At 38.5% G+C, this 24,351-nt stretch overlaps 2 protein-coding genes and 1 long non-coding RNA gene across 3 annotated transcripts in view; 1 reads left to right on the plus strand and 2 right to left on the minus strand.

The window, feature by feature from the left end:
* Window positions 1-4,227: 4,227 nt before the first annotated feature.
* Window positions 4,228-7,218, minus strand: srxn1 (sulfiredoxin 1 homolog (S. cerevisiae)). The gene is made up of 2 exons (XM_030137704.1): window positions 6,934-7,218; window positions 4,228-5,055 (listed from the first exon to the last, which is right to left on the minus strand). Exons 1-2 carry the CDS (start codon window positions 7,156-7,158, stop codon window positions 4,846-4,848), a joined length of 435 nt encoding a protein of 144 aa, XP_029993564.1. The 5' UTR covers window positions 7,159-7,218; the 3' UTR covers window positions 4,228-4,845.
* Window positions 7,219-7,329: 111 nt separating this feature from the next.
* The window catches only part of LOC115422211 (uncharacterized), an 85,292-nt gene continuing 68,270 nt past the window's right edge, over window positions 7,330-24,351 (plus strand). Inside the window, exons 1-2 of the long non-coding RNA XR_003935810.1 lie at window positions 7,330-7,464; window positions 7,879-7,946. This is a non-coding gene — a long non-coding RNA (uncharacterized LOC115422211). The remainder of the gene's footprint in view (window positions 7,465-7,878; window positions 7,947-24,351) is intronic.
* scrt2 (scratch family zinc finger 2) lies at window positions 12,927-21,690 on the minus strand. Its single transcript, XM_030138373.1, has 2 exons — window positions 21,059-21,690; window positions 12,927-17,564 (listed from the first exon to the last, which is right to left on the minus strand). The coding sequence occupies exons 1-2, from the start codon at window positions 21,216-21,218 to the stop codon at window positions 16,765-16,767; spliced, it is 960 nt and encodes a 319-aa protein (XP_029994233.1). The 5' UTR covers window positions 21,219-21,690; the 3' UTR covers window positions 12,927-16,764.

The following is a 24,351-nucleotide window of genomic DNA, read 5'->3' on the forward strand; positions in this document are numbered from 1 at the left end:
TCTTATATCTCACTTACAAGTTACTCTTTAGGTGATTATATCTTATTTTAAGTGTGATGAGATATTTTGACTAGAAATGGAAAAAAAAAAAAGTACATTTGGTAAGATTTAGATTTTTGCAGTTATTGTGCTTTCTGAGTCCATTTGTTTTTTTAACCCATGCCTCAATTTAAAGGTCTGTAAAAGAACCCCCCCCCCCCTTTTTTTTTTTTTTTTTGATGTTTCAACTCTTTCCCTTGCTTTAGGTTTGTCTTTATTTTAATTTATATTTTTGATGTGCATTTGCTGTCAGATGTGAATATAACCCCTTTGGAAATAAAACACTGCATCTCAAGGGGCTCCTTTCAAATGTATTCACTTCCATGTGTAAAGTAATTGTTTTCAAATCTGTTCTGGAACACAGAGAAATTTACTTATAACCTGTTACTGTCAGTCAGATGTGCTTTTCTTAAGGTTCTGGGATTTTGTTAACCTGGCTGTGAGATGTCCAGAGCTAAAAGATTTCAGTGTTAACCTGTAGAAACATTACCCACATTTCCCGCAGTGTCACTTGTCAACCTGTCAAGTTACATGTGAATTAAGATGCTTTTAAGCTGACAGCCTGTCAAAACTTTGACCACGACTCCAGTCAGCACAGTCCTTTAACAGAACAGACAAGAAAATTCTGTGGTTTTCCCTCTAACGAGCACATATTTTACTGTCAATTGTGAAGGAACAAGAGGAGTAAGTGGTCAAGACAAATGAGCCACATTAGACATGTGGAATTTGTGCCAAACAGACGCTTTTCTCTTATAACAAATGCACATTTTCATGAAGCTGCATGAAGCTGAAGGATCATACACAATGTGCCTCTGTGTAGCAGTGAGGTCAGAGGGTGGATATACCATTGCAAATCTGGCACAAATTACACGCCTGCAGCCACCAGTAGTCTGAAGGAATTCCGGATAGGAAGCTGTGAAAAGTCATCATCGATTGCAACACCTAAACCTAACCTCCTTCAAGAGGATTTGGTTGTAATGCTTCTCCAAGTGGAACAAATGGCTGAGCTGACTAAGCAGAGATCATTTTTCAGCCTTAGTTAAAACATAGACGGCTCTGTAGGGGAACTGGAGGAAGAAAGAAAGAAGAAAGAAAGAAAGAAAGAAAGAAAGAAAGAAAGAAAGAAAGAAAGAAAGAAAGAAAGAAAGAAAGAAAGAAAGAAAGAAAGAAAGAAAGAAAGAAATACTTAAAAGTTGTCTTGAAAGTTTCAAGTGGGTAGATTTTGACACCTGGTAATTTTATAGACCCACCACATTATATCTAATCAAGTAAATGTTTCCTTTTTTTATGTGTTACAGTCCAATAAATGCAACCAGGCAAAGTGAAAAAAACAAACAAAAAAAAAAAACAAAACATTAAAATCTAAACTGGCTCTCAGCTGTTGATGCTATAATTAGAGTCATATTTTGGCCACAGACTCTTTCTGATGAAACAATCCAGACTATAGACAGCTGAGAAACAGGCTGTCTTGCACAGTGCAAAAAAACAGACTGAGCACAACTAATACTCATAGAATTAAAAAAAGAAATGAATGATATATTTATACATGTTTTCATTTAAAATCAAAATTTAGCATCTCAAATGGGAGTGGGATTTAATAAGTGCTTTTGTTTTCCCATGAAGTACATCAAATAATATTGAATAACACAGCTGAAAGTTCTGAAATTAACATGAAAGAAGGGAAACATTTCAGAGGATTATTTAGTATAAGTACAAAAATGTATATCATGCATTTAGTTTTTTCTTGAACCATTGTTTATCCTATTCTTCTTATGTTCCTATAATTGCAAAAAGTCTCCAAAGACACAATTCAATTTTTTTTCCAGAGGTTTTATTTGTAATTTCACCTACAGACAACTGAGAAAATAAAAGCCACTGGTCAGCAGTCTGTAAACATAATGTAACCATCACAAGTTAATTTGTTCAGTCATTCCCTGAGCAATACAACAACAAATGGTAAAAGAGAAATGAGAAACGACGTGGCACCAATCCATTTGTGAAAATGACCACAAACACTTCCTCTTCTTAGTCCCTAAATCCCTCTGATCTGTTTAAATCCTCAAAGATAAAACGTACAAAAACCACCCATGGAAACAGCTCAGTAAAGCAACAGGTGCAATGGTCTTTTTTCATACCAGTGTTGCGTGTCAAAAACCCTTTGAGGATATGGTTACTTCCAGACAGTGAGCGAGCCACAGGAAATCTTCTCACACGCGACGATTCAGAGGAGAAATTTAGAGTCCTTCAGGGTCGGTGGGTAAAAGCCGCCTTGGGTCTCCCTGTGTTTCCTCGATGGTCACAAAGGGACACCCTCAGGCAGCTCCGAGCTCAGTTTGTGAATCTGCTGATGTAGGAAACACCTCGTCTCTGTGCAATGACCTGCAGAGTATAGTTTACCTGTATTATTGTGCAAACCTAAAGTTCCTGCCTCTGAGGCGAGGGAGCTGCTGTTGTTGTTGGATGATTTAGCGGGACAGCCTCAAGGTCAGTACTAACAACAAAAGGGGCATTATGTAATACAGTTTTGCATTGACTTAAGGTGCATAACAGCAGAGCATTTACTCCTGCTGGGATTTTGCATGTCTAAGTAAAGCAAAAGACCAGTGACTTTTTTTGTAAACTGGAAAATATGTTTTTCGATGAATATGATGTATTGAAAGATAGATATTAAGATTTTTTTTTTTTTTTTTACATTCATTTATATAAATTTCATTAGGAATCAACTGATATGTATTTGCAGGATCAGTATTGGTCAAGAGCAAGAGTAATTGAGGATAATGGATAACTACTATTTGAACTAATACTAGAACTAATACTATAATACTTTATATTTGCAGTAAAAATGCCATTCATGGTGTCAAGTTTTAGAATAACAAACATGAACCTTTTTTCAAATGCCTTTAAACTGACCCGAAATAAATTAAGTACAATTAATAATATTTCAATAATATCATTTGTTGTCAGGTTTCATATTGAAAGAAGGGATTGTAAATACTAAGTAGTAATAAATGTAATTTTCCCACTTTTTTTTCTCTTAATTTCAACACATAATAAGTGTGATGTGTAACCAAACATATAGAGATGTGAGTGGGGCATAGGTAAAGATGGCAGAGTGGAGATTACTGACAGAAAGAGCCCAACCAAAGTAGATTATTAGTTTATTTTACTGGATATTGGATAAAAATACTGAAATAAAGCTAATCATATTCATGTGGGTATTGGGTACAGTTATCTATTTGTCTCTCATTTCATCTAATATGGATTCCAGTAACTGAGATGCATTAGGTTTAAAGGTTTTCATATGCACTGACTTGTAACTGAGGTGAGACTTTGCATCTTCTTTTTCCTTTTTTTTTCTTTATAAAAATGCAATCTGGGAGTTTGAAGGATCCCTTTGAAAGATGAAGAGTAAAAAGACTGATGGTTGAAGATGGAGCAGACTCAGCAAGATTTAGCAGCATCTTGTGTTCTGACACAAGCTGTTGTCAGTCTGATGTTCTCATAGCACCTGACTTTGTCTGCAAACCATCTGGTCTATAGGCTCCATTCTATTACCTCCTTGAGCTTGTCTGAAACATCACAATCAAAGCTGAGTGTACGGCAGGAAAAAACCCACGCATAAGGAGAATCACTGAAAGGTGGAGACAGTGTTAAACCTGAACCAGCAATTGTTGCACAATTATGCTCATGTATACAGCCTGGCCAAAAGACATCCCATCCTCTAATATTTAGCCTAAGCCTTATTCAGACTTTAGCTTTAATTACAGCGTTGGCTATGGTATTGTTTCAATTAGCTTACGCAATATCACATTTACTTTGTTGATAAATAATACTGTTGAACCTAGACATGACCAACTGAAGCAACCCCACATTATCAAAGTGTCCTGACAGACTTGTATTGTGGGCACTAGGCATGATGGGTAATTGTTTCATCTGCCTCTCTTCTTACTCAGATGTGTCCATCACTCTGGAACAGGGTCATTCTGGACTCATCAGACCACATGACCCTTTTCCATTGAAACACAGTCCTATCTATATGCTCTCTATCAAACTGATGGTTGTTTAAGAAACAAGAAGCTACTCGCTGCATCAGTTAGGGTTAAAAAACTTCTGGTGGCTGGAAATATTAATCACTGCAGTCACTATCTAATGGAAGATTCTGAACTATTGCTTAGTTAAATCCAGGTGTGGGGTTTTTTTTGGCTGGGCATTGTATATTGTATTCATATTTTTCTTTTAGTTACAGAAATATCCACTGTGCACATTCCTGCTCCTATTCTGTTGCAGCATCACAGCACAAAGTGGCTTTATCCCACGTGATTTCTAAAATTAACCCTGGTGTGCACACACACACACACACACACACACACACACACACACACACACACACACGTTTTAGACAAGACACTTTTGACATTATTTCTGCCTAAAATAACTTGAGCATGAAACAACTTTTAATCTTCCTCAGTCATTAGTAGGAGGAGATAAAAAGGTGAACTTGAAGGCAAGTCACTGATGGCTACAAAGGCGTAAACCTGCTGTGTAGTGTCACACAAGCTGCTTAATTTTACCATCATGAATTCAGCATTAGAAGCAAAAAAGAACTACTAATTCCTTCTTCACTGCGCTCTCAAACACAGGCAGGAAAATGTGAATTTAAGAGAACACATAGAGACGAATAAATACATAGACAGGCACACACATGTTTTTAATCTCATATCACTGGTTTCACATGAAAAATGTTGTGTTTGACTAGAGTTATGTTTCCCCCTGCTGGTACACACTTTGTTTGCAGCCGAAGTACCATCACCGCAAATCAGGTGTTGACGCGCCCAAGTAAGTGCTAAGGTCTGAAATGTTCGATTTGATGATCTTGGCTGGGATGGTGGGCATTTTTAATCTCTGATAAGCAGCAAACCTGTGACAGCCGCCGAAGGAGTAGTAGTAATTTCCACCTTCGCTGCCTTTAATCCACAGAACGTCTATGGGAGGAACTACGCTGATGTCTTTCTTCTCCTAGAGGGAAAGAAACATCCTGTCTTAAACTGTCTTTCTTTTCATCCACTGCAAATTGAAATATTATGAAAAGACTTTATCCTAAAATGAGAATACATTTTACCACAAAGACAATGCATGTTCCTACAAGAATATTAAGATGACAAAATAAAAGATGACCAGAAATGTGTTAGCATATATTTTTTAATCCAATTGCAGTCTGTAGCTGTGTTGTGCTACAAAATCCCAAAAATCTTCAACATTAAACCACTGTGTCAGTAACACTGATATTCTGTCTGATTTGGGACCAAATACCTGCAGCCTGATTACACACCGATATGGGTGTTAAGGCTCTAACTGTTCATTTCAGTGTCACTGTATGAAGCCAAAAACACAGAGAAATGTCCTTCATGAGTTGCTAGAAATTTTCAACTCCCTGTTCAATTCACAGTAAATAGAACTAAGAAATTCGGCTGAACTGAGAAGCTGGAACCCTGAATGTTTCCTTGATGAATGACTTGAATGATTAATAAAACAGATAAGATTAGTCCGAAGCAACTGGTATCTGTGCTGATGCTGACCTCAGTAAGTGGTTCAGTTATCTGATGACATGCACATTATATCCCATTTATTTTTGGCCAGTTTCATAAAATTCAGTGTAATCACCATGGGTAGGGCATTAGGCATTTGGTCCCAGCCACAAAAATGCAATTTCATATTGCATGACCAAATTGAACAATATTACTATTTGAATACTGAGACTAAAACCAAAGCAATACAAAATGCCACTAAGTATACATTCATTTAAATTTTTAATCTACATTGAAATACTTCAAACAGAGCTACACAATTGCAATCATCAGCCTGTGCAGTTACAGAATTGCAAAATGCTTTGGTTTAAAAATCCAATATGTGTAGTGATATTATGGAGTCAGTCACACTGTGCAGAGTCACTGCATTTTTACAAACTAATAAAACTTTTATCTAGTCCAATTATGGATGTTTGAGTCAAAAAATTCACAGTATTGCCTGAGACAGGCCTACGGATTGTGGTGAAAAACGCATATTGGAATTTTTGAGAACAATGCTATGGTTTGTGATTTGGATTTGAGTGTATCTGCTTGGTGTATCTGCACAGATGTTTCTTATAGAAACATCATGTTAAAAACACAAGATTAAACTAACATAAATAATGGTTTATGTAATTAATTAAATAATTGCATATTTTACAATAATTAAGGAAGATGTGTTATTGCACAGGCTGAGGCAGTACTACAGCTCAATTAAGGTTATAACTACTGGCTATTTACAATATCAATTAACCTGTTGATCGTGTTTGTTTGTTTGTTTTGTAAAGTTATTTGGTAAAGGTTTGGTTAACCCCCCCCCACCCCCCCACCCACAAAAAAAAAAAAAAAAAAACTCAAATCAATTATCAAAATGGTTGTCAAATTAGTTTAGCAGTTGACAAGTAACAGATTAATCAATGCAGCTTTACATTCTATTAATCATTGCAGCTCCAAACAAAAATAATCAAAAATTTTCACCAAATCAAGCAGCCTAGTTCTAATTATATTGTGGAATGCATTAGTATGCCATTAGTATGCAGTATTAGTATGCATTAGGAGTTATCAGGCTAAAAAAAAACTTTCACTGGAAATGCACACCTGGACCAACAGCCTGTTACATTATTATGGACCTGTAATGCTGTTTGGTTGTGGCTTGGTTTTTTCTGAGGGAAAAACCAATGTGGACTCTAGTGATACATGTGATCCTGTGTAGTGTAATTTAACACTTAACATATCCCACTGGTATGGCCTTATGAGGAGATATTTCATCCAACAGGTTTATCCTCAAACACACAGAGAATGTTCTGTTTGTCAGCCTGTATTTCATTACCTTTAAGGTGTCCATCAGACTCTGGACTTTCTGCTCGTCCAGAACCGGAGGAAACGGTCGGATGATGACGTCCATCGGGACGTTATGGACCTCATCGACGCTGTCGGAGTGAATCGACCTGTTGTCAGAGTCTTTAACATCCTCTGAAGACATTATCGACAGACTTTGAGAAGAGAAAACCAACGGCCTCAGACAAGTTTTAATGCTGATACTCGTCCGTAGCATCCCCCTTCCGACTTTACAGTTTCTTTCTGTACTTCCGTGATGCTAGTTTTCAGGCGGATATTAGCCTTACGCAGCCTTGCAAATGGAATGTTTTAATTGGTCATTCGTCATGTCAATCATCCAGAGTTAAACCCCGCCCTCTCTGGCCCTTGTAAATTACATACAGTACATCTGATATGTCAACAACACATTAAGATATTTTTATCTGTATAAGTGTAAAGTTTGCTAAGTTAGCATCAATGTAGTCGCCACTTTTATCATATTATCATGTCTGCTGTTTGTAAAACGAACCTGCCTGTCATAGGTGTAAGTATAAACTGGTTATATTTGTTTTGTTAATTAGCATAGCTGCTGTTGGCTGTTGTCATATTAGCTGCCTGTCTCTTGTTTACAAACACTATAGTCCATCACTGAAGTAAACTATTGTGTTTCATGGCATTACACGTTGTACCAAACACTAACTTTTACCCTCCTTTCAGGAAAACTCATTCTTTTCATGGCCAAAACATTTCTCGTTAAAATTCACTCCAGCAATTAGTCATGTAGTTGAAAAGAGCCACTACAAGCCCAGGATCCTTTGGTGACAATATTTTTTAATGAGGTCAATTTGTGTGTGTGTGTGTGTGTGTGTGTGTGTGTGTGTGTGTGTGTTGTCGACTGTTGCATGATATAGACTTCCTGCTTCAAAGTGGTCTTCTTGATAATAGTCTATTTTTGCAGGCATTTCAAAGAATCAGCCAGGTTGCTGTGGTTACACAAAGAAGGTCTGGGCTCGCAGCTTTGCACAGGTAAGAGGAAAGCTTCAAAGATTTGCAGCAGTGGAGCGGAAACAGAACAATTGTTGTTTTCTCCAACCCACAGCTTCTAATGAGACAATTAAAAATGATTTCTTGGACAGCAGAGGCAGGCCATTATATTGAATTATTACAAATACTTTGAACCACAATGGCAGCGCCTTTTATGTTGATTAATTGGTCACACGGGGATCAGTTACAACATGAAGGAGACCTATATATAGTGTGCAATCATTAACAGTGGTATATCAGTACATTATATATCCTTGTAGAATCATCTTGAACAAAATGCATCCTTTATCTGGGGTGCTGCAGTGAAAGTAATCAACTTTTTCACCTCACTCTCAGGTATTAACATGGTGATATACCAGCAGTGATCTGTTTTCTCCAGAATAGCTTTGAAAACCACCTTAAACTTCCTGCCTTTTCAAGAGCAATTTAACAGACATCAATATAGTGTAAAAATAACAACAATACCTCCAATTAAACTAATATGCTGACATGGATTGCACAGCTGGCTGGATGACTTAGTTTCAGTAAAACTACAGTATGGTAAATTTGATTGTTGACATATTCCCTTTGGGCATTCGGTACTTTATACAATGTCAAATTCAAGTTTCTTCTATGCTGTCAATCAAAAGCCACTTCATTGCAAAAAAAAAAACCCTGCATAAAATGAAGAAAAGAGACCCTGTCAGTCAAACCGTATAGACATGTAAATCATTTCTCGTGCTGAGATGTGTTTGGAGTCCCACTACACTCTATGTGACCCTCTGCTGTCACACCAGCACTGTATTCGAGTTGCTAACATATCTCAATTACTTAGATTGAGTTAGTCACACAGGTACAGCGGCAGGTCATGGAAGAACAGTTCCCACATAATGATTTGCTGTTAATATTAGATTTCAGTCCCCATGGGATTGTCACACTTAGAGCAGCTGGAGAAAATTACCTGCCAGCTTTCCAAGAGGGAAGTGAGCTATATTTATTTATACCTTCTTTTTTTTTTACACATTGACATGCTTTTAAAGTGATAATTACTCCGACGACAATTTTCAGTCTTCAAACTATAGCTTTGTGATAGATGAATGTGTCTGAAATCATGACATGGTTTAGCAGCAGTGGATGTCGCTGTGTTAGCGGCTGACTGATTATTCACAGGTGACTCTCATCGCCTAAACCTATGAAATTACTCTGGGCGCTATCTCCTTCTAGTACAGCGACACAGATTGAGGTTTCTGTTTAATGATCTGCTTTTCTTTGAAATAATTTGGTCTCAAACCCTCACCTGTGGAGAGAACCAGTGGTCTTTGGGGTGAAGTTATTTACATGTGTTTTAAGCTTTCAACACAGTCCTGTTTTTCTCCAAATTCACTCAGTTTAGTTAATTTGCAGGAGCATTTTTAAAACTATTTGAGCTTGATTATCAACATGGATTACAGTAGGATTGCTGAAATTATTTTCTGTACACACATCATAAAAAAACTTGTATCTGTTATTTCTTTGGTGTCTTTGCCTCTGCATTTATTGTATATAAAAGAAAAAAGATGCTATTTAAAACGTGCCCTCCTTGACTTTTGCCTGAATACTGATGACAAGTTGGATATCTTAGATGCATAAAAATGTGATTTTGACATGACTTCAAAAAGAGAAGCATACGGATGAGGTGGACCCTCTGCCAACAGAGAGACGAGGAAACAGATGGGTTTTACACAAACAGCACAAACATCAAGAACACTGAGTTAAAGAGCTTGGCAGTCTCACTTGATGAAACAGTGAGGAATGGAGGCGCTTTTAATGAGCATCTCTCCTGTGATGCAGAATGTGAAAAGACAAACTGTTAGCTCTTAAAGGGGCAGTTACAGTTGGTTGGCTCTGAATAGCTAAAACCGTATGGTTCTACTCACCTCTTGCTGAGTAGATTTGGTCAGTAAGCATCTACCTGTTTTGTGTGGAAGGTGCATCTTAGATATGGAGATTAGATTGTAATTTAAACTCCCCTACAGCAGAATTTAATGTCAGTTTATCATTAACGAAGTGCTAAAGAAGAGGGTTTTTATCCACACCTGCTCTTTTCAATGCTTTTCTGTCTTAACATTGCAGATGTAAAACCACATGCAGTTTAACAAACAGAGGCAGCTGGTTAGTATCTTTGAATTGTTGTTGATTTGTGTGACTGCTGGTTATCAGCCAACAGATGGCGCCAGATGTATGGGAAGGGTCAGAGCAAAGGCCGAGATCAGTTGAAGTAGTGTTGAATTAAGGAATAGTAGTTTTTATAATCACAAAATTGACCTGTTGTTTGCAGTCTCAAAAACACCAGTTGCAGACATTTTTTATTTGCATTTATATTTTTGCCTTCTATCTTGTTTTTGCTGTTTATCTGAATGATGAAGATGTTTGTAAAGAGGCAGATTAGCAGCTCACAATGTGCAAAAGATAATAAATAATAATTAAATCAAATGCACTGTTCTTTTTGCAGTTGGTGTTTAATAGCTCTGTCAGCTGGTGTTTGTAGATCTGTGCTGAAACCTTGTGGTAACCCCTCACCCAATCAGAAGGCAGTTATATTTCCTTCCAGACAGTCACTCAAAAGGCGATGCCGTTCTCAGGTCAATATCTTTGAAGTGTCAGTGTAGCCGAGCTCAATTTTGCAGGTTGTTTTCAATAATTTAGTTGATATGCTGCAAGCGTCTGTGGCAGTGGGAGGCGAATGCTGTCTGCTGTGTTGAAGAGTGTTGCAGGGATATGTATGCAGGGCCATGGTTTTCCTACCTGCCTTTCGTTGCCGATCACTTATAGCGGCTGTTGTTACAAACACAGCACACCCACGGGTGATGTAATTGGATTCCATGGGTCCCCATTTTACAGTCCATTGGCATGTAATGAAATCAGTTATTTACTTTCATCATAAAATCTGATAAGGGGCAACATCTGCCAGGGTAAAGTTTGAGTGAGTGCTGCACATGAATGTTGATGTTTGGTCTGCAACATTCTGATCTGTAGACCTCTGAAGCTGCTGCTGTGTCTCCTTGAATAAACACTTGTTGTAAACTTGTCGCTTAACTCTTAGAAAAGGCAACATGTGAATACAGATATGACAGTATACATTTATTTTGTCATATGTTTACTTTTACTGACATAACTATTGTGGAACAATGTAAAAACAGGAGCCGTAATCACTTTCCCATAGTTGTCTTGAAAGAGAGGATTGTGCTGCAAAGTGTCTTGTTTCAGAGCCCCTGCTCTGCTATGCTCTGCCTGCTGTCTCATTATACTGCTGCTGCGCTGCTGGAGGACACTGAAGGACATAAGCGATTGGATTCAAGTGTTGTATATTCCCTGGAAACCAATCAAGAAAAGCCCCAGAATAATAATCCCTGTCCGCTGTCATGATTCATTTTTATTTTGTTCCATATTTTTCTCTGGCTTTTGAGTCATTCAGAAAGAGTAGTTCCAGCATAAAATCAATGTTCCATTAAAATTTAATGACCAGGAAGGGCTTAATAGTGGTGGAACAGATGCCTCTGCTTTTGATAACACCGACATCTCAGGAACTCCTATTGCTGTTGTCAGATCCTCTGACCGTTCCTGTTCTTTTCAGCTCAAGACGACTGCTGTGAAAAACAAAGGATATTGGTATTTTTCACCTAGTACCAATGAAATCAAAAGTTAGTAAATTGACAGTAAAGCTCATAAAATCCATCAAACATTGACAGAGGAGGCTACAGCTGATGGCACATTATAGTCATAACTGTAATTACTCAGTGAGTTAATGTTGAATTAGGGCTATTGAGATTCCATATCCACTGTTACTTTTAATGTTATTTTATATCATTCGTGTACAGTATATTTTATGAAAAAGAAAAGCATATAAACATGGATTTAACAAGTTAGCCTGTAAGATATTGCTCAAATATGCACATGCACAACAATATCACAGGTACAAAATGAATAGCTTTAGCTTTAACATATCATAAAGTAATGATTTTAAGTGTGATAATTTAATAAGGAAAGTATAAGACATTTGATTGATTCTTTTTCTAAAATTATATGATTTAATGGTTTTTACCTTTAATATTTGGCCTGGGAAATTAATGGTTGTATTTACATTACAATAAATATTATTTTTTGTTTTCTGTGCTAATTTTGGTTAATATTAGTCATGCTGAACAAAGATTTTAGAATTATTTAGTAGAATATAGAAAGTAGATTTGTAAACTGTTCCACCGCTCGGCAAGTGTTTGTCATGTTCTGACCATGAAGAAGACTTTAAACCCACAAATAACCATCTGGTCCAGAAATCACTCTTAATACTGTCTAGAGCTCAGCAATATGGCCAAGAAATCCAATCATGATTTTTTTTTCCTCCTCAAAATAATGGATTTTTTAATTTTTATTGATTCTTTTCTGGCTACATGAACTGAAGACAAAACATGACTGAAAAACACTCTTTCTTTACTTAAGCTATATACTGTAATATATTCAGTTTCTTGTAATATGTTACAAGAAGCAAACAGGTTTCATTAGGAATTTTTGTAGAATAAGAAAGGTTACGAGAGGAATAGTCTTTATTCTGAGGTTTGTGTATTTTTCACAATTTTCAACAAAACAGCAAAATCTCCTTAATCTACACTGATTCGATGTATTTTCCAGAACTAATACTGACTGATATGTAAACTTTTATTGTGACAGTATTTTTGGCCATATCACCAGGACCTAAGTATATGATATCACAATAAATGTATTGTTTTGAGGCTTTTAGATATGGTAAACAATTCAATAGTATCACAAAGGTATGCGAATAGGCATCCTCTCATATCAGATTAAATTATTCCTTGAACCGGGTCCCTGTTATCTGCAAATATCTACAGAAGGTGTGTATGTATGTTAAAAATAACAATACCCATCTCCATTTTAATCTGATTAAATGCCTGGGTCTTGTTTGAAAACAAATGAGAGTGAACTTGTAGGTTACTTGTGCTATTGTTTTTATTACTTTATCATTGCTATTGTTGTCATCATTATTAATTGTAGCAGAACAAGATAAATCAAAACACCCCTCAGCAATCATGGCTTAAGTTTCTTCATACTCAGCTGGAACAGAGAGATAGAAAGATAAAGAGAGAGGAAGAGAGAGAGTGAGAAAGTGGAAAATCTTAATCAGTTTTTTTTTTTTTCTTTGAGGACCATATGGAAGGTTTCAAGCAGCCAACCATATGTTGAAGGCTTTTGTCATGGAAATCATACTTTTTGGCACTTTTCATTGCGCAGCCAAGCCGGGCACATAAATAAAAGAAAACAAGAACAGAAAATCATACAGAACATGATCAAATCTTTGAGAATACACAGAGTTTGAAGTTTTTGTTTTTAACTTACAACAGATAGCTTTTAATCAAGACACTCCCTGATTCACATGGCCACCCAGACTGCAATTGGTACCTGTATTCGTCTTTTTTTTTTTCTTTAAAAAAACCCAAAAAAACCCAAAAACAGCATGAATAGAAAAAGAGCAATTAAATGTCTACATGCATTGTCATATTATTGCTGTGATATATTTACAGATATATTTACAAAATCATCAAAGAGGAACAATGTTTCCCTATGTCTAAATTCAGAATAAGAACTCAGAATCAAATTGTGCCTCCTTTTCTGTCTGTATTCAGTGTTTTTCTCTATAATGCTGCTGCTTTTAGATGCAAGCTGCCGCCTGCATTTCATATTGATGTTTATAATGATCTCATTGCTTTATGCCTGATTAAAACATTTTCCAGGTTTTTAAACACATACGTTAGAAAGTAAGATATAATGGTTTTAGGATTTATGATATAACGATTTTTTTTTTCTTTGCAAAATTCAATAAAACTGCAAACCTGCCACGCTGTGTGTTCAGCGAGTGAATCGAGAGACAGGTGGTTTGGATGCTCTCATGCAGTGATTCAGCTGTAGCACTTAGACGACCATTGACAAGATGATGGTGAAACGGGGAGGGGGGCACGGACAAACAGAGCAGAAACCCGTCTTTTCTCTTTCCTCCTCAGTTTTGTTTTTTAGGGTGAGCTCAGCATTACTGCGCTCGTGTCATCCATTTGGAATATGCAAATAGCTGACAGTGCATTTGCCTGCTGGTGCTTGACCTTCCCCTTGGAGGTCGCTCACCGACTCAATTACGCTCCCTATCTGCAGTCTGTCTGCAAACACCTGTTATCCTCCCACACTCCGCCACCCTCCGCCAATCCCACTTCAGCACTCCTCATCCTCTGCGTCTGTTTAGAGGCAGTTGGGATGGGATGAGGATGGCTGATGGGGAGAGATGTGTGGCACGGACGAATGATGAGGGAACTGGAAGAGCGTAACAGCGCGTCATTTTAATATAACAATCTTAAAAACTTTCTCTACCAAGACGGCTCACGTCAGGATCATTTCCATTAGTGCTGGTTATGTGTGTAGACAGCCAACCTTATGTTATCTGAGTGCCATGCTCTCCTTTGACGCCTCAGAGATTTGCTAAGCTGTTTTAAGATGGTTGTGTGTGGTTGGGGAGCAGCGGTGACTTTGAATTTAACTATATTTTAATGGTCTAGTATATCAGTGGCTTAAAATGAGAATTATTGTTGCATTATACATATGTTGCCAGCAGTTCAGTTAAAGCATTTCTGCGCCACAGCTGCCAAAGGAGATTTTTACCTGGTTGCTTAAAAAAAAAAAAAAACACTCACACACATAAATAAAATAAAATAAATGTATAACAGCCTTTTCCAATCAAATTGATACAGTTTTGGATTTGCTCTACGGAAGATTCAGTGTTTCTCATAATCACTGGATCGCTGTTATTATTGCTTTTACACATTTGAAGCCTTGGTGTAACTAGTACTACACAAGTGCACCGACATTATTCAATTCTCTCACTTTAACAAACAGCTACTGGTGTATTTTCAGGGCAATGTGCACGTGTACATCACATTAAACATTGGTGGGAATTATTTATTGCCTGAGACTAAAGGACAAATGGGCGACAAATCTCCAGTCACGAGGAGCAGTGTCATTTTGGAAACAGCAAGATAGAGAATATTTTAAAGTTTCATTTTCATTGTTTCTTTTTATTGCCCTAGATCCACTGAAAACAGGACAGCTGTGATTGTTATACATGTCAATTGCTGTGTGAGTAGTTATTGCCATGAAACAAAAGTAAATCTGCATTCATTGTATTACGTCTTCTAGCACTGGTTCTGTACATTGTTCCTCTTTAAAAAACTAAGTCCCATGGACTCTCTACAGTTTTCATGCATATCAACATTTTCTTTGAAGATCAGCAGCATCTTACAAGGTCAATGGATGTTCATTTTTTAAACTCATTATAAACAATAAATAAATACATGATAATTTAGCAAGTTTTCAATAAATACACAAAAATAAAGTAATAAATAAATAAATAAATAAATAGGTAAATAAATAGATAAATAGGTAGATAAATGAAGTATTTACATGATAAATAGATGGTATGCATCTAAACCGTGGGCGAAGCTTTGAGCGACATACTACAAACAGACAAACAGATTGATTTGACTGTCACTTTGTAACTGAGGGTGTGTGAGTCCATACCTTCACTTTGAGGTAACACTGGCGGAAGGAAGAGCACCTCAAATACCGGGCAAAGACTGTTTTTTAAGACTGGACGATACACCATAAAGGCAGCAGAGTTTATGCAAGCCACCATGGTGGAGGAAGAACAACGAGAAATTTCATTGCTATAGACAAGTCAACCGCACATGGCACTTATAACAATAGATCATTTGGTCTGGCTCTCAGTGTTTTTGTCCAAGTCCAAGTTGTGAGACTATAAATTTGATCAGACGGAGTGAATGATAACCTGTTCAACAGGCTTCTTAAGCGTTTTAAAATCACTGCACTTGCAGATTTGAGTTGAGTGACCTATGGCCTATGATCTTGTAGCTTATGTAGTTCATTAAACGAGCTGAGCTTTAGCAATTTTTTGAAAACCCACAGTTACAAAGATGCTATTGACCAACAAGGGATAACAAGCACAAAAAAATAAATTTAGAAAAATCAAATAGAAAAATAACATCCGTTGAATTGAAACATTGGTGTGGAAAAAGGGGTTTGTCTTTTTACCTTTTAAAATGATCTCCCTTTTTTTGCAAATACTGTCATAGTTCACATTTTCATAAAAAGTTCATGTTGGCAGTTGCAAAAGAATTCAATTCTTAGCAAATAAAAAGCAGCATAAAAATACAAGAGGTCATTTTGTCTCTAAAAAACAAAAGAACACTGTTAGTCCTTTTTTATGTTTTTTTTCTTTTTCCATTACTATTTGCTATAAAATATCAGGAATCTAAATATTATTACTATTGATATCAATATCATTATAGTCATTGATAAAAATTCACATGCCAGGCCTCATATATAATTGTGTGTGTATGTGTTTGTATGTGCACACGTGCGTACATGAATGTGTGTTTGTGTGTGCATATGCATGTCAGTGCGTGTAATGTGTGCCCACGTCTGTGTGGGCGCATGTCACTTAATTGTGTACAACTATCATCTACAGTTTCTATTTGGGGGAAGGTTGTTTGATTGTTAGTTCCTGTGGATGATTAGCTACTGTGCAGGGAAAAAATCCAGCATCTTTTGAAATTGTCTTTGCCATAATCATTAGAGTTTCTTCACGTAATCTCAGTGAAAATATTGCTTTCTAAAAAAAGGGAAGAAAAAAGGCATGGAGGGCAGAGTGAACAGGGTTATTGGTTGTGAACCTACAACAGGGGTTCAAAATTTAGCTTCTTCCTCGTGGTTAGTTTTCTGATCCAGAGTCGTCTTCGTCTGCAGAGCCCTTGAAGCAAGCTGACTCATAGTGCTTGTTCAGGTAGGACTTGAGAGCGAAGGTCTTATTGCAGCGCTTGCATCTGTAGTGCTTGAAGGCAGAGTGTGTTTGCATGTGGGCGCGGAGGTTTGAACGGTCAGCAAAGGCTTTGCCACAGTGGGCGCAGGCAAAGGGCTTCTCCCCCGTGTGTGAGCGCATGTGACCTTGAAGGAGCCACGGTCGGCTGAAGGCCTTGCTGCACACATCGCATTTGTGCTTGAGGTCATGGGTGAGGATGTGCATGGCCAACGCCGGCATGGACACATAGACTTTATTGCAGGTGGGACACTTGCGGGCCATCTTGCTGTCCAGGCTGCGGTGCGTCTGCTTGTGTCTGCTGAGGTTGGAGGAGGTGGCGTACGTCTTGCCGCACTCATTGCAGGTGTGGCGAGGCGTGCCGGCCCCCCTCTCCTGAGCCACAGCGTTGGCAGTGCTGCTTCTTGAGCCCCCTCCATGACTCTCGCTGTCCCCCTTCCGCCTCGAGCGCCCGTCAGAGATGAAAAAGGCATCCATGGTGTAACCCTCGGCCAGGGCCTCCGATTCACCACTGTAGAAGCCGCTGGCTGTCATGCCAGACTGGGGGCTATCGGGGTGCTTCAGGTCGGGGTCACAGTACTCCCCTCCGCTGCTCACCTGGGTGTACAGGGGGTCTGACACCGGCGAAGCCAGCTTGTGCTCCATCTTCTTCTCCCCCTGGTATACAGATGGCGTGATGTAATCCTGGATGTAGCCTGGGTAAGAGACACACGCAAACACAGTTGGCCAGGGGTTGTGATGGATAAGGACACAGTGGCATGTGGGTGATTACATGATTATCATGTTGGATGGTTGCCCTTCATGAAATGGTGAAAGAGTAGCAGCGTAGATTGCATTTTTCCACATCTAACAGGTTATATACACAATAGCGTAGTAATGCAGGGAAATATCATGTGCTTAACTGCATTCAGGAAGGTTGCAATTTTACTGTCAGGATGAGCAGTAGATAATAGCTCATCAAAGAATTCTCCTGTGTAAGGGAATGCATATTACAGCCCCTCTTAACTAAAACGGTCTCATTGATTAGAACTTCTTGTAATGATACGATTTTCTTCATCTATGAAATGTCAGTCCTCTATGGCTAAGGCCTGTCCATGTTTTCTTAATGAAGATTCTTTGAGTACTCACATTATGAGTCAAACAGAGAGCACACGTTGTATCAAGGGGCATTGGCTCAGAGCAGCACTGCATTTAAATCGTAACAGATGCTAATAAACGTGTGTACATACATTCATTCTCCTAATTAATCTGTTTCTGCAGGGGTGTTGTAAAAAACATATCTCAAGACAAGTTTGCATTCCCGATTGTGCAGGTTACATTCAGTTATGTTCAGACTTGTTACATGGCTGCTTTTGTTGGATTTACTGCTACGTCTCAAGTAGGTTTATACATGATGCATTAAAGCACAAAACACCATAAGTGATTTAAATGTCTCCAACTGTACAGAGCATAATTTTAGGAAGATATATTTTAGTTGGCATCATAGATGTATTTTCTTTCATTCTGAAACTGCTTCCTGCCAAAGGAGCTAAAAGGCTTGCTGGCAGTTAAATCCATCTAAATAGATCTCAATGCATTCTTGTGAATTGATGTGAGTAAAAATCTAAGATTTAGTGAAATTTCTTCCTCAAATGAAATAGTGCATAACTGCACAAAAAAGCCATTCCTAAGCACTGTGTGCAGCAAGCAGTGGAAATTAGGTATTGACTGCGTTTTAATGAAATTCAAAGTTTTGAACTGATCAATAGACTATCATCTGTAAAATAGTGCAGCTGTTAGAACAGCCGAGCACCGGAGGAGATAGAAATAGTGTGAGGAATCAGATCAAGTATCTGCGACACACAATAATAGTGTTTTTGAGCACGGTGTACTTGAGGACTAATATGTGATCCTCAGCATCCCAAGGAAGCAAATTCCCCACATTGTTTGTGAAGAGGGTCACCTGCCTACAGCACCGAGCACACTGAAGTGCCTTCAAGAAACAGGCCATTAAGAAATCAGTTGAAGTGCTCTCTTACTACAGTGTCTCCTTTCCCAAGGGGTTCTGTTCACACACCCACTTTGTCAAAGACATGACCATGACACCCGAGGACAGGGAAACACCATGCCTGTGCTCACTGCATGAGTTTACCATTTTAAAACACACAGATGGTGAGGGAGGAACTCCAAAAACAAAAACTAGCAAAATAATTAAAGAGGGAGTAAAACACTAAATTCACTGTTGTGTTGAAATTACAAATGCCTTTAACAGTCATTAGCTGAATCACAACCTCATGATTAATTAGATGTATTTTTACAGTTACTATTACATCCATAGTTGAAGGCTCTACAGTGCAAACACCAATACAGCACTGTGGCTATTATTATGTTAAGATTTTTCCACCCTGCAAAACATACTGTATCAGTGTATGGACAGTTGTTTACTATGTTTCAATTACCCAAGGTCAGACAAGGAGCTCATCATTTAGGACTTGCGCTGTATCAGCCTTTACAGCTCATAGACTCATTTCTCTAATGCAAAGCAAGCATGTAATTAATGGACCCTCTCAGCCACCCCTCTTTGTTGTTCGACAGACACTCAAGTCAAATGTCTCCACAAAGGGGGAAAGAAAATCTCCTGGCACAGGAGAAGTGCTGATGCGAGGGATTTTAACCACGCTGAGAATTCTTTTATTTTGCCCTTTTTTGACTCAGCATGAAAACTGTGATTCTTTTGTCCAAATTAAATATCTTTTGTTAACAGAATAGTGCAGGCTAATTGTTTCTTTCTTCTACTTAAATCATGCTTATTTTTCATGGGGATGAACAATAGAATCAAGAACAATAGAGAGTGAAAGTAATATTTGTAACTATGTTAAAATTGTGCAGCAGAAAATCCAGACAATGTTCATTCAAGCTAAGAAAATATGTCTGGTGAAGATACAGGCTTTTCTATATTTTTTTAAAACATGCTTTTATATGTTGCCATATTTTTTTTTATTCAACAAGTATCTGGAATTTAACCACTGATTATTGTTTACAAAATACTTATTGAAATACTGGCAGTTATTTCCACTAATCCTAATCTCTTTAAATTTTCCTTGCCTGTGCTATTGACTTGGTTGAATAACAGGTGGCATCATCACAACATTTTGCCGTGGACTGTGATGGTGAAAATACCCTAACAAATCATAACAAAGACACACATATGGCCCTGTAAACGTGGCCACAAAATGGAAGCGGTGAGCTTAAAGCAGACTGTGAAAGTGAAGGTCGCCTCTCAGCACCGACTGGGAGCTTAATGTGGCCGGTCCGTGTGTTGACCACAGTGCAGCTATGTGCCTTTCTTCATGTTTACTGTACAACCTCATGTCACGTGATCAGCCTCATTGCTGCCCCAAGCATTTTTGACTCCTTTTTCTCCTTCCTTTCGCTATCCCCTCAGCCCAGCTCCCCACCTCCCTCCTGGCTGTATTGTACAGTGTGTTGATGTCTCTTGTGGCGGCGGTAGGCCTGTATGGCTGAAACTCTAACCCCTGCTAGTTTTCAAATGCCCGGAAGGAAGAGAAAGATGTAGTGTAGGGATGGGGGTGGGGAGACCATGCATGCTCCATTTGGATGGGAAGAGGGGGGCAAGGGAGGATCGGACTGTGATGGGAACTCAAGGACAATAACAGCTAAGGACAAATGTATCATCTGATACTCATCTCTCATATTCATGAATTTTTTAGTCCACATGATGACCAGATATAATCTGCGTGTATGTGTTCTGCCACCACAGGGTTTGCGCAGTCATACAAATACGTAACTGACGCCTCTCCTGATTAGACACACATTTTGTTCCCTATTTACATAAGCTAATCCGTGGCTGTGACCTGAATTGTGTCTGTCCTTCACTGGAGTCAAAAAACAAAAGTCTGGGAGCACGGCGTTGGGGGTGGGGTGGCCGTGGAGAGGATTATTTGGGATATTGATGCAAAAATCAGCTGGGTGCGTGTAACATCTCTTGTTAATTTTCACACTACAGGCATGTTATTGGCAGAAGCAAACGAAAATCCCACCCAACACTAAAACAAAAGAGAATGCCATCTGTGCTAAGTAAGGAAATGTCAGGCATGCTGAAATCAGAACTGGAGCTGTCTACAGGCAGAGTGCTAGCACATCTTTGACTATGGCTGGAGCGGGGCAGACTGGAGGCATGTTAACTCACCATTCTCACTGAGACGAACCCCAAGGCTGGTCACCGAGTCTGTGATGGAGCGTGCAAAAGTAAACGAGTCGTCCAGGTGGTGATGATGATTAGAAGTGGACACATTGGACGAAGAGAAATCATCAAGCTTGATCTTCTTCACTAAAAATGAACGGGGCATGTTTCAATGGATAAAAACACAGAGCTGAGAAAAACACATGAGAAAAAATAAAAGACCCTCTGAGGAAGCACACGAGCAGAGCTGGCTTGACGGTAATCCTTGCGGTTAATGTGAAGACAACGGCCAAAAACATAAGATGAGAAAGAAAACGGAAATCAGAGGAGAACAAGGCTGACGGCAATGCTGTGTGATACTCTCTGGCTCCCCCAGCTTCCCCCAGAAAAATAAAAAAATAAAAAATAAAAGCGATCCTGTTCAGCACTGGATAGCTCCTGTGATGCAGCAGGCTTAAGGGACCAGTGAGGAGGAGAAGAGATGGAGACAGACAGAGAGAGGAGGGAGAGAGAGAGACTGTCAGACTAGCTGAGATCAGCAATCACGCCAGCCTTTATATGGGGCACAGGCAGTGGAAGATCAGGTGGTGCTGCGAAATGGAGCTGCTTAGCTTTAATCCATCAAATGTCCCCGGGGACACACATCAAATTACTACTGAACCGTCTGTGCATTCGCACACAGACAGAGGAGAAAGAACACAGCCAGACCCCCACTGCCCCCACTGCTGCTCCCCCTTCTCCTTACTCCCCTCCCTCTTTCACCCCGCTTATGCTCTATGCTCGGAGGAGGAGTAAAAGAGGAGGGCAGACAATGGAGATGTGGATGAGAGCACACTCAGTGTCCTCTCCCCCATTGTTTTCAGATGAAGTGGCACAGTTTATGTTTGCCTTGTACAGGCACTGCCTCCCTCATGTCAGCTCTGTTACCTCAGAGACCCTCAGATCTTTCCGTCCTTTCCACACACTGTACTGTACTTACATACTGTGTAGCACACATACAGTACAGCAGAGGTTTTCTGAGCATCTGGGAGCACTGGACCTTTTTTAAAGCTGCACTGGATTCCAGCACTGTTGATGAGCGAGCTACAGGGAAGTACAGAGCTGCACTGCTCAGCTCGTCTCTCTCCCTCCCCATTACCGCTGCACAGATGTGTGTCCTGCCATGCGTGGCAGTGAATTATCTGATTAATTAATTACATCTTTTTTGATTAGGGTGAAATCTAGAATTAGATTTGTGCTCACTAAATTGGCCAGATATTCTGTGGGTTGGTTTGTATTTGCATCAAATCGTTAGCTCATTCTGTGAATTTTATGCTACATTATACACTGTATATTTCATTAACGTGCAATATTTTTGAATGAATGAAAGTGAAACATTTACACACAGAAATTAATTTGACAGCACATTTTAGAATAACTGTGGAAATGCATGCACCTGTTTGATTCTCCATCAACGCTTATGTCACATCACTTGTTAGATTAAATCACAGGATTTCTTAAACGTCAACACAAGATAATAATTGGCATAATAAAGCTGATGCTTCTGTACAGTGGACAAAACTTCATTATGGCATTTATGTGCAACTGTTTTCTGTTTTATAGCTTTGATGTGATGGTTAATTTATTGTGACCAAAACCACAACAAATTAGGGAAGGAAATAGACATGTATTCATGTTTGTTTTTCTCTTTCAGATTTTATACAGTCTGATCATGCTGAACAAAAGGTCTATTTGTCTAATGAGTAAATAGTGCTGTTGTAAGGTGCACTTTGCTCTAAAATGAAAATACAGACCACTTGTAGATTCCCTCGATAAAATCTAAGTGGGCCTCCAACCTGATCTTATTTTTCAGAGAATAAAGCTCCTATTTTGAACGATTTAATATATTTTCCATTTCTATATTAATCGTGAACCTGAATTGGTCTTGAATACGGTTTAAGGTGCCGTACATTTATCCTGACTTTTAAGGGTGCCCTTTCTCCTGGGTCGCCTTAAATCACCACTGCCACTAACGGTGACCCTGCCGCTTGGACGTGGCAGGTCTCAAGAGGAGGCTATGTTAAATAAGTGTGGTCAGGATTTATCACACGTTATGTGATTGTACATTACAGCACAAGTTCACATTGCTGTCACCAAGCCAAGCTTATAGAGCAGCAGCAAGGACAAGAAAGGTCAGGAAGAGAGGGATCATGGGAAAAATAATGGGTTGTGGTGCTTTTATGGTGAATTTTTTTTTCTTGAATGTCAACTAGTGCAGTGGTTTTATACAAAGTAATCAGTTACTGCTTTTATTTATCTAACTGTACCTGTTCCATATAACACTTTCTGTTTGTCAGATCTTTCACCATCATCATCAGCTTCCTGTGTTGATAAATTTGGGTTGTTGCCGAGATGTTGACTTGTTCATCAAACAGGAAGGTTAAATGAACAATGACCCTTCCTTCGCTGTTATTGAACCTTTCCAATATCATCTCAAACCTGCAGTCTGATTCTAGAGCCCACCTCTGGCAGAAGTACTCATTATTCTGCTCCACAGAGCATTGAAGCACAACCAGTTAACTTCTCAAAAAGTATAAATAAACAATGCATGCACCTCTCAGGATCTGAGGTTCTGAGGAAGTATCTAGGTGTTGATAATGGGGCTGGGAAATGACTCCACTGTGAACGCTTTTTTTTTTTTTTGGGTCATTGTTTTCTCGGGATACCATGAAAACTCCAATTAAAAGCTACAGAATACCCTTATTTAACTATACAATTATTTTTCCATGCTCCTATGTGATATACGTTTATAATCACCTGGTCAGGATGCCACACATCACAGACTAGGCTTAATCCTTAATATTTATAGCAGCTAGAGAGTAAAGCTGATATTTGACCCAGAATATTTACATATATACCAGAGCTGTGTATCTGCAAAAATCTGGGAACACAGTATGGTATATATAGATATGTAAATCATGATACACTGATTATATTTCATTGTATTGCTGTTTATTGTTATATTTAGTTTAATTTTAGGAAAACTATTATAGTTTACTGATTACATCATGTGATTAAAATTGGAGTTTAAAAAATGGAATTGTTTTATGCAAACAACAGTAGGTTCTGCATTTGTATTTATCACTGTCCTGGTAACATAGCACACTTGTACATTAAACAACACAAATTAAATGAAATCTATTTTGACAATTGATATAGGATCATAAAACGTAACATCATTGTATTAGTATTTTCTTAATTCTTCCTAATCTATACTCATGCGCAAATAAATCATGACACTATTCCATCGTATAGTTTAA

Source organism: Sphaeramia orbicularis, chromosome 7 (genome assembly GCF_902148855.1).
Source record: "Sphaeramia orbicularis chromosome 7, fSphaOr1.1, whole genome shotgun sequence".
Taxonomy (NCBI): Eukaryota; Metazoa; Chordata; class Actinopteri; order Kurtiformes; family Apogonidae; genus Sphaeramia; species Sphaeramia orbicularis.